Source organism: Grammomys surdaster, unplaced genomic scaffold (genome assembly GCF_004785775.1).
Source record: "Grammomys surdaster isolate TR1022 unplaced genomic scaffold, NIH_TR_1.0 145, whole genome shotgun sequence".
NCBI classification, from domain to species: Eukaryota; Metazoa; Chordata; class Mammalia; order Rodentia; family Muridae; genus Grammomys; species Grammomys surdaster.
In genome coordinates this window covers 2,102,319-2,115,698 of record NW_021604603.1, presented here as the reverse complement: position 1 = coordinate 2,115,698, position 13,380 = coordinate 2,102,319, and the positions used below count along the sequence as shown (strand labels likewise).

Sequence of the window (13,380 nt, the reverse complement as noted above, 5' to 3'; positions counted from 1 at the left end):
CTAGTGACAGCATCCATAGTATTCATGGTCCCAGTAGTCATGACCTGGGCCTTTGTATTTTCTCAAGCTTATCAGGGGGCTCTGCTCAGCCAGGCCTGGGTCCGTTAACATGGAGGTGGAGTAGAAGTCTGCCATTGAGTGGGGGACTAGGAATTGACCCATTCCAGCCCTTCCTTATGGTTGACCCAGCCCCTGTCATCCACAGTTTTCACTGGACTCGGAACAGCAGATTCTTCAACATTGCCAAGGACCCTCGGGTGTCCATGAGGAGGAGGTCTGGGACCTTGGTGATCGACTTCCGCAGTGGTGGGCGTCCTGAGGAATACGAAGGGGAGTACCAGTGCTTTGCCCGCAACAAATTTGGCACTGCGCTTAGCAACCGCATCCGCCTGCAAGTGTCCAGTGAGTGCCAGGGACAGGGCTGCTGCTGGCTCCCTGGTGGGTGGGAGGCATGCAAGACGCCCTGCTCTCCACGGGTCTCTCCCACCCCTAAAAGAGTCCTAGAAAGAAAACTTCCAGACTAGTCAGTACAACTGACTAGCTGATCTAAGCACTGGAGGAGGGGAGGGGAGAAGACAACTGAAAATGAGAGTCCACCTTCACCACAAGCTTCTCCCTCCTTTCACGTGCCGCTCTGTACGTCTTCTCTCTTGCCTCCCCCCATTCTCCCATCCCCCCTTCTCTTGGGCCTGCCCAGTCCTTGCTGTCAGCTGCATTTCACCCTCTTCTGTTTCTCTTCAGAATCTCCCCTGTGGCCCAAGGAAAACCTAGACCCCGTTGTGGTTCAAGAAGGTGCCCCCTTGACACTGCAGTGCAACCCCCCACCCGGCCTCCCGTCCCCCGTCATCTTCTGGATGAGCAGCTGTAAGTGTGGGAGCCTGGCCTCTCTGAGCACCCAGCTCCGGGGGGGGTGCAGTGGATGGGTTGAATGGAGGGTATGATGGCTAATATTAATTGTGAACTTGTCAGGCTCTTGAATCAATGTGGAGATGAATCTCTGTCTGTGTGACCAGCTACCTCATATGTCTGCCATCATGGCGGACTTCCCCTGGATTTTTAGGCAAAAACCAAATAAGCAACAAAACAAAACAACCATTCCTTAGTTGCCTTGGTTGGCAGAGATGCCGCAGCAGGATGGAAACTCTCAGGAGGACTCACTCTTGAGTCCAGAGGCCAACTTGTGAGAAGCAGATGTGAAGTGACCACGTGGCTCAGACAGCTGTACAGAGAGGTTGACGTTACTGTGTGGTCATGAGCAGGTGGCTTCAGAGCTCTGAGAAGATGGCTCTGTACACTGCCATTGTCCCTCTCTTCCTCCTCACACACGTGGGGAAGGGTGGCTGGCCGTCAACTGGTTGGTTCCAACTCTCTTCTCTCACCTATTACATCACATTTATGGCTGAGTTAAGTCCGTGACACCCCTTGAGTAGCTCTCATGGCCCTCCTCTTCTGTCTGTCCTCACTGACATCTCCCCAGGCCACAATCTCATCCATAGCGTCTCCCTAGATCTTAAGAACGGAATCCGATAGCCTCATTTGCATGTTTTTACTGGCTCCTCTCTTGCTTCAGGACAAGCCCAGACTCCTTTACCTGGGACAGTCACCTTTGTGACCTGCTCCTTTTGCCCCTCCAGCCCTTTCCCTTCACCCTTCAGCTCCAGGAGGGCTTCATATCCTTCCTGCCTTCAGACACACTCCTCCAGCTCCTCCGGCTCCTAAGGACCTTGGAGGTCTATCTTTGTGCTTGACACAGACATGCACATTTCAGGGTTCTCCTCAGGACCCCTAGAGGACAAGTCCCCTCTGCAGTCCCACCCTTCCCCCCGGTTCACACTCCTCTCCACACCACATTACAATGGTTCATCTATTGCCATTCTCTACTGATAGGCTGAGGGTTTGTCTTTCTTTTCCCAACCCCTGGAACATGTGACCTGGCACATAGTAGGCCCTCAGCAGATCTCTGAGGAGCAATTTGAAGAGTGGATCAGCTGTGGTGGGACATCAGTTGCATCACTGACATGAAAAAGAAGCTGTGGGGACAGGAAGTAGATCAGGCGGGAGTGTAGGTCAGCGGACCGACAGCTGACCCGACATCCTCAGCCACACCTGTGTGGGGACATTCACTCTCCACTCTGAAGTTCGCTGTCTCTGAAACTGGAAGCCCTCTTAAAACCGACAGTGTGGACCATCAGTTGCCATACATCTGACAATTATAATTGAAAACGGCATTTCTTTCTCTTAAGGGTAAACAAAATAAAAGTCCGTCTTCTAATTGATGACGGCTAAATTTTGATTAGCTGCAGCAAGGCCAAGTTCAGATACACTTAGCGCACTATTGAAAGCCCTGTGTGCTCTGGCATCGGCTGGGTACTGAGGTATAAAGATGAAAGAGTATCGCTTGTTGCCTACACAGTGCTCCTTATGGAGTGTGTGCACTGGATTCCTGACTCAAGGAGCAGGCAAAGGCTTGTGTTCTCCCTCTGACCTCGAGATCAGTCACGTTGTGGCATGAGCGGGAGTCGGAAAATGGCGGCTACAGAACCTGGGCCATGTGAGCATGTCCATGTGGATTTGAATGCACCCTTGCATGCATTCAGCCCTCCGCATCCCTATGAGGAGGGGGCACACCCTGCTGCAGCATTGGGAGGAGCTGACTAATGATTGGAAGCTCCAGATCCCATGTGGGTCTCCTGAACTGCAGTGACAGTTATCAGGGAATCCGCCTGCTAACCTCCTGTCGCCCCTCTGCTTCTCCACAGCCATGGAGCCCATCCCCCAGGACAAGCGTGTCTCCCAGGGTCATAACGGGGACCTATACTTCTCCAACGTCATGCTGCAGGACATGCAGACCGACTACAGCTGCAATGCACGCTTCCACTTCACCCACACCATTCAGCAGAAGAATCCCTTCACCCTCAAGGTCCTCACCAGTAAGTGGAGGCCATGCTCAGGGCTGAGGTCATAGGACGCAGTCCCTAAGAACACATGTCATTGATGTCAGAGGCTGCTGGCCCAGGATCCTCTCTGGCTCACTGTGCCTGAGCTACCCTGGCTCAGATGCCTTATGCAACATCTGAGGATGCAGAAGCCTTGTGTCAAATGTAGTCCTATGCTAAGCCAGTGTCTGTACTTCAGTAGGAATCAGAGTCACATCCTGAGGCCCAGCCCTATCTTACCTCAACAGGCTTGGGCTCTCTGGGGCCCTCAGTGCTCATTCAAAAGTTCCTGAAGTTAGAGATGACTTTTAGTGACCGGCACATCAGGACTCCCTGGTGTGCACTCAGCTCATGTCTTTCACTTGTAGTCATTGATTGCCTGTGTTTCCAGGAGAAAGCCAGTGCATAAGATAGTAGCATCAGTGGACACACTGAAAAAATTGTGTTCAGTTCTGTAATGTGTATTTGCGGAGCTACATGGACATCCTGTGTCTATAAACTGCAGATTCATTTCACATTGTGGGGTTTAGTTTTATCCCCTTATTGTTTCTGACTAATAAAAAAAATAATTAAAAATTCCCTGACCCACTATAGTAGTGGTGGCTTTCTACAGGACAAGCCAGGCAGAAGCTTCAGCTGTGGGTCCTTCACTTGTTCAGGCTATTGTCTGGGTTTATTTACACCATGGATATGTAACATGGCTTGAAGAGGGCCTTCTGGAGAGCCTCTAATCTGTCTGGCTCATGCTGTGAATGTCATCGTCGCTGTTGTGCTGTGGATGGTGAGGGATGTGAGGACTCCAAGCTAGGGGTACCATAGGTCAAAACAAGGCTGAGCCTCAGCTTCCCAGAGGCCTGCCTCCAGGGGCTCATGCAGCCCTGGGGAGTCCCCTGGGGAAAAGCCTAGATCCCTTGTTCAGCACTGGGAGGCCTCTTTAGTCTACACTGGTGGTGGGCAGGTGCATAGCCTCATCCTCAGGGATGTAATGCCTTCCCATAAGAAACATCATCCTCTAGTTTGCTTCTTGTGGTTTCTTCCTCTTTTGTCATCTTCTTCCTCCTCCTCTTCCTCCTCATCCTCCTCGTTCTCCTCCTCCTCCTCCTCTTCTTCTTCTTCTCCTTCTCCTTCTCCTTTTCCTTCTCCTCCTCCTCCTCCTCTTCCTCCTCCTCTTCCTCCTCCTCCTGATTTTCTTCCTTTCTTCTTTTCTTTCTTCCTCTTCTTTGCTTTCTTTTCTTGCTATTTTTCCCTCTGAACACTTTTGCCCCTCCTCTGATCACCTGCCTCCTTGTCTATGATCTGTCTTTACCAGTGAGTGTTGTCTGCCAAGATGAGACAGACAGCCCAAGGGATTACTCAAAGCCCAGCAAGGAGCCCTGCCAGATGCTGCAGAGTCCCTGGCTCTCTGACTCCTGAACCCATCCCTAGGAGACCCCTGGGAAAGGAAGTTGATTTGCCTGCTGTGCCTCTTCAGTGTACTTCAGGTGACTCTGCCAGCTGGCTGAATGAAGGAGGACAGTGTGGTCTGCCCAGGACCTCTGAGTGGCCTCAGTTAGGACAGGGCCAGCAATGAGGAGGAGCCAGTAGGAGGGACAGTGCTGTCCAGAGAAGGACGATCCTGCACAGCCTTCATGTCCACCTAGAAAGGGTGATGCCGGAAGTCAGTCTGCTGCTGCAGGGCATGAGCCAGGTGCCATGCAGTTCTGGGCAGAGCCTGGGAGCATATGCAGGTTAAATGACACTTAGATATGAAACTTTCCAGAAGCATTCTTTTCTCTAGAGGAAGTCAGTAAGGGATACTTGTCTCTGCTTGACTTCAAGTCGCCTGTCCCATTGGAAACTCTCTCCTCCAAATGACAAGAACCCTTCTTGGTAACCTGAACAGAATGCTACCAGCTTCCTGGAGTCCTCCCAAGAGCAGCTCTGGCTGGAAACAAGTTCTGAGCATCCGAGCCAGCCTAGAATTGGGCACAGTTTCTTAAAATAGCACAGTTGAGCTCTGTTGACTTTCCTGTCTAGAAAGGGCATAGGCTTTCTTTACCTCCTTCAGAACCTGGCCTGGGTGGGAAGCCAAGCTGTCTGCCTGTAGTCTGCCTTTGGGAACAAAAGTGGTCTTATTACACTATTTTTATTAATTGCATCAAAGGAAGAGGAGAAAGATATACACATATATAGATATGTATAGATGTATATGTCAAAATACCAGACAGCCTAGACGTTATTTTTAATCTGTTTTAGAATGAAGTATAAGGTAACCAGGTTGAATCAGACTGACAAAGACTGTCATGTGACTTTGTCCATGTGACAGGCATAAGGGCTCTTATTGCTACAGTAGGAGGCATCCTGGTGAGAGAGGAGGGTGTCTGCCGAGGCGGACAGTGGAGTACACACTACACTTCCTGCCTGTGTTTAAATGGTATCCCTCAAGGACAGAGTCTGCCTCAATCTCTTACACATGCTCCCACGGTTGTAGCAAGCTTGGCATGTTGCTCCTCCCCGGAAGAGAGAGAGGCTGTGTTATATCTGGGAGTATGGGAGTGAAAGAGAAGGAGCGCCTGTTAGCTGAACCTGCCACTATCCGCCTCCAGCCCCCCCCCCCAAGAGGAAAAAGAGAACCTTCTCTCCCAAGCACTGCCTCAGTCCAAATACCTGGTACCACTGACCTCTTCGTTCCACTATGGAGCAGTTCCCACCTTCATTCATCCAAACTGACTTCCAGAGCAGCCAGGTCTTTCTCAACAGCCACATTATCAGAAGTGGTTCTGATATGAAAATCCTCCCATCGCTGATTGTAAAGCAGACTAGGGGTGAAATTTAATGCCAGGCCCAGGAAAGAACTTGCATGCCCTCTTACAATTGCTTGAGATGGGATTTGATCTGCCTTTAAATATCCAAATGTTCTAACACAGCCTCTGGCCTCCCCTAGGAAGTTGGACTGTGTCCTGGCTTCTCAGGCTGTCTGCTTGGCTTCTAGTCAGTCAGCTGCACACTCCCTCCCCTGTGGGTACTGTCAGAACTTGAACCCTCGAACGGGGTGGGTAGAGAGTAAAACAGCTACCTAAGGACAGACTTATGTTTATGTGTCCTGTTCTAAAATGTCTTCATTGAAGATTGAAGGACCTCTCTTTAGTCACTTACATTAGAATGACAGCCACTGATACTCCTTTTTAAAGAAAGTTCCTGCCTCTGTGTTTTCCAGAGAGCTCTGGGTCTCAGACAGAGCATGGATCGGCTCAGCTTGCTGTCCTGACCTAAACTTTCCTTCAGGAACCTCCACCAGGGTCTCCTACCAGAGCTCTGTTAGGGTCTACAGTGATGGCCACCTGGTCGCACACATGCTCAGACATACGAGCGCGCATGGACGTAGGAGGGCATGTACACACACGCACGCACGCATGCACACCGACCCCCATGTAGTCTAGCTGCTGCCAGGCAGGCTTTGCTGCTCTGCAGGTCTCATTAACACTCGTTTTTCTCTAGCCAGTCTCACGTGGAGTCCTGGGGCCCTGGGGAGACGCTGGTTCAAAGCCAGCTACAAGATGCTTCAAGACACTAATTCTTACCTCATTTGTTCAAAATATAGATGGACCAAGCCAAGTTCAAGCCTAATATCTTTACTTTCAAAATAATCTCGTTTTATTATTGCTTTCTTTTGCAGGACTTAACCACTTTGTTTTCTTTGAGCTCCTTTGCGTTGATTGTTCACTGCCAAGTGCGTCCCTTTTCCAGCTGTGTCGTTTTCTTTTGCAAACCCCACTGGTGCTCTCCTCAGTTGTGATGTGGCTTTGCATTTCTGTTCTCTCCCTCCTCGTGTTCGTGCCCACACCTGCTCCGTCCTCCCTGTTTGCTCACCCTCTTTTGTTTATTGCAGACAACCCTTATAATGACTCGTCCTTAAGAAATCACCCTGACATATATAGTGGTGAGTCCGAGGAGTAACTTCTCCTGTCCTAATCCACTTTGGCTAACTTGACTGATACCATGACATTAACTCCTGCTGGGTGGCAGAGTGGACAGCTGGCCAGGCCAGGTGCCAAAGGGGTCACCTCAGGACACTGTCCACCTGGAGCAAGGTGGTCAGTGGGAGTCTGAGGTGGGCTCCCACCGAAAGGATTTCCTCCAGTGTGCAAGTCTCCATTTGCTGAATTCTCAGAAGGCGGCTTCAAGCAAGGGAGATCTCCATGAAGGACTCAGCGGAGACTTAAGGATCAGCGACAGATGGATGGAAAGTGGACATTTGCATCACCGTGTCCAACATATCTGAAAAACAACTTGAGAGACGAGAGATTGTGTCAGCTTACAGTTCAGAACATTTTGGTCCATCATAGCAGGACACAGGCACACGGTCACTATTAGCAGGAGTTTATTGAGAGACTGTTCACGTCACAGCAGACTAGGAAGCAGAAAGCAAGGCAGGAACCGAGGGTCAGATGCCCTTCAAATACCAACCTCTGGTTATCTACCTTTACCGCAGACCACACTTCTTGAACATCCCACCCACCACTACCTCAGCACCATAAGCTGAGGACCAACCATGAGCCAGGGCAGGGGTACGTTTCAGATTTAACTGTCACAGAGGCTATTTGAGAATAGTTGAGAGTCCACCGTCAGGAAGAAACAGGAAATCCGGTTTCTATTTGGTAGTATAAAGAGCACAGCCAGCTTTTGTTAACTCTTCAGTGTCTGGGTATGAATTGCCTGCTTTAAAGCCTCATTTTGTTTTCCCCTGAGAGTACTTTGTCACAGGCAGGTCCCAGAGCTCTTTGAAAGCTGGAGAGACAGCTCAGCAGTTAAGAGCACTGACTGCTCTTGCAGAGGGCCCAGGTTTAATTTCTAGCACTCAAATGGTGACTTAGACCCACTTGTAACCCAGTTTCATGGAATCCAACACCGTCCCCTGGCCTCTGCAGGAATCAGGCATGCACATGGTGCACAGACATGCATGCTGGCAAAATATGCATATGCATAAGATAAAAGTAAATAATTTTTTTTTAAAAAAAGAGGTTTCTCTAGAAAATGATATTAAGAATCCAGGCCAGAGTTCTCTCTCCAAGTGAGTACATGAAGTTTTCCAGCCAAGTCCCAGACCTTTGACCTTTGCTCCCTCTGGCTGCACATACAAGTCTAGTGCCCACCACCCACAAGTCGTGGAATGAGCACAGTGAGTTATAGTTCTAACAAACCACAGCTGCCTGCTAGGTCTGCTTAATGGGGTAACTGGCTATTTGCACACCTGAGTCTCCCCTCACTGTGGCTTAAGAATGCCTTGTGTTCCTTGAGCAGCCATTAGGCTCAGCATTTGCTAGATTTGACAAAGCAGCTGGTCCCATAATCAATTATGCTTCTGAGCTGAGTTCAGGTCCCCAAGGGGATCCTTGGGAGCTCAGAGAGGTAGGAATGTCTTTACTGAGGTTGCTAACATAAGCAATGATCAGAGACTGGAGTGGAGGATGGGCTGAGAAGTGAGAGCCAGGGGAAAGAGAGGTTCCAACTTGGCACCAAACAGCAAGAACCACGCTGAGACGTACTGCACACGGAAGTGGGCAGCCTTTGTTGGATTCTGGGGATTGTTTGTTTTCAAGGTAATGGAGCCAACCACCACTGTGTCAAAGGCACTGCTGTGGAATGTGCCTTTTTCTAAATTGAACCCCAAATATCTATTGTAGAAAGTGCTCTAACATCCCAAGCCCTTAGAGGTTGCCTGGCTCAAGTTCTTTGCTTTGTATAAGGCAGGGAAATGTAAAGTTGTTTATCCATGGAAGATGGCTGAGTGATTTCAGCCTTATAACCCAGCTTTTCTCCAGTGGTCAGCATTTTTTAGAAGAGAGTGAGATTTGAGAATCACTCAGGACTGTGAAACCAACAGAGCTCACGTGAGACGGAGCCCTGGTCCTTGGTCTCCACCTGGATGGGGGTTGGCGTAGCCTGGAGCTGCTGGAAAGGATGTAAAGTTAAGAGAAGCACATATTTAACAAAGGACAGCCAAGCTGATGGCTTTAGAAAGAAAGAAAAAACAAGAATAAGGAAGTTCTTCCTGGGTACACAGAGCTCCTAGCCAAGGAACATCATCAGTGACAAATGTCTGGTACATTACCTCTCTTTGGCTCAAAATATGATATGTTCCTTTTCTAGAAGTAGGGCCACTCTGTTCTAATGATCTGCACAGAGAGTTGATATCCTCTGGACGTGGGCCAGAAGCCACCTCCCCTCTGATTGGCAGAGAAAGGCACTAGGGTTTCATTCTGTCCAGAAAGCAGGTGTTTTATAGTGTGTACCTGGAGCTGCACTGCCTCCAGTCAAATGCATTCTCCAGAACATACCACCAGGTGATGCTAGGCAAGCCAGTTAATGCTTCAGAACTCTGATTCCCTCATCTGTCAAATGAGTGAATTACTAGCCTCAAAGATGGCCCTAAGGGTTAAAGAGGATCATGACCCGTAGGTGCTAAGCTGCAGTACACATTGACAATGTTAATATATAACCCACTGTTGAATTTAAAGGGAGAAGTTTTACGTGGACTGGATTGTATATAGGCCATCTGTTTCTAAATTAAGGGAGATGCGGAGACTTTGAAGACAAGCCCGGGAGAGAAAAACAGGCACTTACAGGAGAACTACTCCACAGGGAGAGACACTAGCGTACACTAGAGAAATGAAAGCCGCCCAGTTTTTGAGCTCTGCTAAGAACTGGGTAAGGAGAGAGGCGGCAACTATTGCATGCAGGATTCAGGTTAATTTTACAGAAGTTTCCTAACAGCAAGACACACCAAATGTTTCTAGACCAGAGCCCCCCACCCCCACCCCGCCACACACACACACACCTATTCCATACAGTTTGCTCAGCCATTCCTGGGGCCAGAAAGAGGGATGGGGTGCCAGGAGGCCTGCTTCACATGTCTCTGGTTCTCAGTTCTCAGAATTGAAGGCACCAAAGAAAACTGGATGTAGGGTCCAGGTGCCTTAGAAAGCTGCGTAGAAAGCTGGGGGCAAAGGTCCCTAGAGGCATCTGAGGTCTTGAACCATGTTCTGCTGGTATGTTCTACTGAGTGACGGGAACAGCTAAGTCTGTCAGCACTTTTGACCTTTGTCACTACAAGATAGCCAGAAACTATATCTCATTTGACCCTTTAAAGCCAATTTGATTAAAGTGGGGTCATGACCTGATGTCCCCTGACTGACCATCTGGCTCTGGGGATCCATGAGTCCTCTCTCCATGTTCCATAGCCTCCAAGAGTCACTCTTGGGCAGCTTTTCTTGAATGTATGCAGGTTTGAGCTTGGCATCTATATCATGGGGTTGTTTGTTTTGTTTTGTTTTGTTTTGTTTTGTTTTGTTTTGTTTTTTGGTATCAGGGTAGAACCAACCTGAACCGGAATTCGGCAGAGCATCCCTGTCTCCAAAGTGAAAAGAGCTGTTTTAGCTAAAGAGACAGCTTTCAACACATAGACCCTCATGCAATCATTACCTTCACCTTGGTAGTTACTGGTTCCTGTGTCTCCTCCAAGGAGAGGAACCAGGCACTCTCCCTTCAGAACAGAGGCTCCCAAGTCACCAGCCAGATCCTTAAGTTTTTGTGGTTCCCTTCTGCACAGCTGATGTTTTACATAACCTCCCTTCAGCTCGAGCCTTCTTGTTGCTCTGTAAAGCCACTAGTCACCATGGTCCCCCTGCAAGATTTCCATATCCCTAAGAATCCAGTCGAGATGCTCTGGACCTCTTCATTCCCTCCCAGCTTCTTGATGCTGAGCTTATCAGTTGCCTCCGAGGAAAGCTGGGATCTTAGATGCTGAGAATAGTAAACCAGGCCAGAGCAGTTCACAGAGGACACAACGCCCTTCTCCTTCACCTCTTGGCCTTGGATTTTGAGTTTCTTTGACTGGAGTTACTAGAAACATTCTGAAACTACCTGTGAAAAACGGGGACAAAGTAACATCTGTAGCTTCAGACTGAGAGGCAACCATGGCAACACAGTTTCGAATCCAAAACAGCTAACTTGTGAGCTTGAGCAAGTCTGTTAACTTCATAGAAACTTGGTTTCCTTTGCTAAAAACACACAAGTGGTAACATTTATTGTGAAGATTAAACATGCTGACCCTGCAGACCAACCAGTCACAGCACTTGGCCCTTATTAAATACTTACTGGGCAGTGATGGCTTCCTCTGACTTTCAGGGTAGTCTTTCATTCCCTTTGAACCGGGCTTGCTTCTCAGTCTCTGCTTCCTCCCTACGATACTTCTGTGTGTTGGTAGCCCACACCCTGTCCTGAGTGGTGCTGCTGTATGTAGCTTTTCTCTGGTCACACTCCTATGTGTCATGATGCCCAGAGCAGGGCTCTACGCTAATAATCTTCCTGCTCCCCATCCTTACTGCTTCCCTGACACTTGGGGTTCGTGCTGCCTGCTGTGGGATGACTTAAGTGTCTAGAGGGTCACAGACTGGCTCCTGTAGACTTTTCTTGTGTGGAATGAGTGTGGTGACTGAGATGTGCTCTTTTCCATGTTATTATGGGGTTCACAACTCTGGACAGACTCAACCACTTGATGTGAACCTTCTGCTCTGGTTTCTCTCTGTCCATTGGTGCCCATGACTGTGAGTTTTTTGTTTTTGTTTGTTTGTTTGTCTTTGTGACTGTGTGATGGAAGGAAGCTGCTGCTTCCTGGTTACTGAGTGTGGATGCTGCTAGGTCTGCAGGTATAGACAGTAACCGACTAACCACTTAATGGATTAATCCTGAAGTTGCCGCTGTTCTATGTGTATGCTGGTGTGATAAGTGAGACCGTGTGGGGGTAAACTCTTGCCTTCTTTTTTGTTTCTTTTTCTCTCTTTAACTTGTCAGCTTCACAAATATCTCCTGAACACGTGCCATATGCCGTCCGTTCTATTGTGCAGGAGCACAAATACCTCAGTGTGTGTTTTAACGTCTCTTCCCTTGACAAAAGATAAAAGATAAATTCTCTGAGATGTTTCCCAATGGCTAATGAAGAGAAACTGGGCGTCCTCAGGACAGGAGCCTCCCTGACTCATCCAGATACCTGCAGGGGCAGCCAGCTTCCATGGGAAGCACAAGATACTGAGCTTGGATGCCCACCAGCCAGTCTTCACCCCATCAGCAGCAGTTAAACCCAGAGGGATGCCCTTGTTCCCACTCCAGGCATCCCCAAGGGCTCCTAGCTCCTAGCAGCTCTGCCTCCCCTCCTTCCCTCTTGCCTGGCTGAGCCTACGACCCATGGTGTCTCAGGCTTATATTCCTCTTTCAGTCTTCATGTGTTTAAGGTAGTAATTCCTCCTCCAGTGTCCTGTTTGACTTGGGATTTCTGGTTGAACATTTTTTTTTATTTTTTATTTTACCTATTTCCATGGAGTTCTACAAAGAGTATAGGAAGCAAGTAAGGCTTAGGTCCACTCTCCATGGATGCACCCTGATTGGCATGTCCCCTTCCATGGGGAACAGCGTCAGTGTGTAGACCACCCAGCCTCTAAAGCCTGTGTGGAAGATTTCTGCCTATCTCATGGCTGCTCCAGCCTAGCTGAACTATTGGTCACCTCCCCCCCATCCTGGCTACCGTTTACCCTACTTTCACCCACCCCATCTCTCATGCAGTCAAGAGTGAGGAGGCAGAGTGGGCTTGGCCCCAGACAACTTTCCAGTCATCTCTCCTCGTTCATACTTTGTGTCTTTGCTAAGCCATTAATAATTCTCTGTTTATCTGGGGTCTTGCTGCTTCATCCCAGCTCCTTATCAGAGTCCCAGAGAGCAGGTGGCTTGTCTTATGTCCCCAACCTATGGCTTCTTTTTTTTCCATGTCCCTGTCTTGGGGAGGAATAGACCAATGCTGAGATGACCTGGCCTGGGGGCCCCACCATCCCAACACAGATGCCAGATATGGACCGCTCAATGCTCCACAGCCCCTCCCTTCCCAGAGGAAGGAAAGAGCTTCTGGGCTCCTCTCAACAGAACCTGGAACTGGTTACATACATGGGCTGCTGGAGCAGAGGACCCCCAAGCTTCTAAACACATCTTTTAAAGACACCCAGATCTTGAGGGTGGCTTGGGCTGGAAGGGCCCAACAGTAGGGCGTGATGACATTTCTTTCTAACCCAATAGTGTTGACACACCTGGGCAGGAGGCTCACAGAAGTTTGTTCTGTCCTGTTTCAGCCCGAGGAGTTGCAGAAAGAACGCCTAGCTTCATGTATCCCCAGGGCACCTCAAGCAGTCAGATGGTACTACGTGGCATGGACCTGCTGCTGGAGTGCATTGCTTCTGGAGTGTACGTACGGTCTGCACCATCTTCTAGCCCTGTTCCTAAAGGATGAGTGGGCATCAAGCCACACATTTGGAGGCAGAAAAAGTATACAGGGAAAGGGAAAGCAAGCAGGCCCACGAGCAGAACACTGTATGTCTATCATCTGCATCCTACTATGGCTGTCTCTGCTTTGGGAAAAGAG

At 49.1% G+C, this 13,380-nt stretch overlaps 1 protein-coding gene across 1 annotated transcript in view; it reads left to right on the top strand.

Annotated features, from left to right (window-relative positions):
• The window catches only part of Nfasc (neurofascin), a 93,721-nt gene that overhangs the window by 29,247 nt on the left and 51,094 nt on the right, over nt 1–13,380 (top strand). Inside the window, exons 5-8 of the mRNA XM_028764634.1 lie at nt 206–402; nt 742–864; nt 2,760–2,930; nt 13,091–13,202. Of these exons, the coding sequence (XP_028620467.1) occupies nt 206–402; nt 742–864; nt 2,760–2,930; nt 13,091–13,202 (603 nt within the window). The remainder of the gene's footprint in view (nt 1–205; nt 403–741; nt 865–2,759; nt 2,931–13,090; nt 13,203–13,380) is intronic.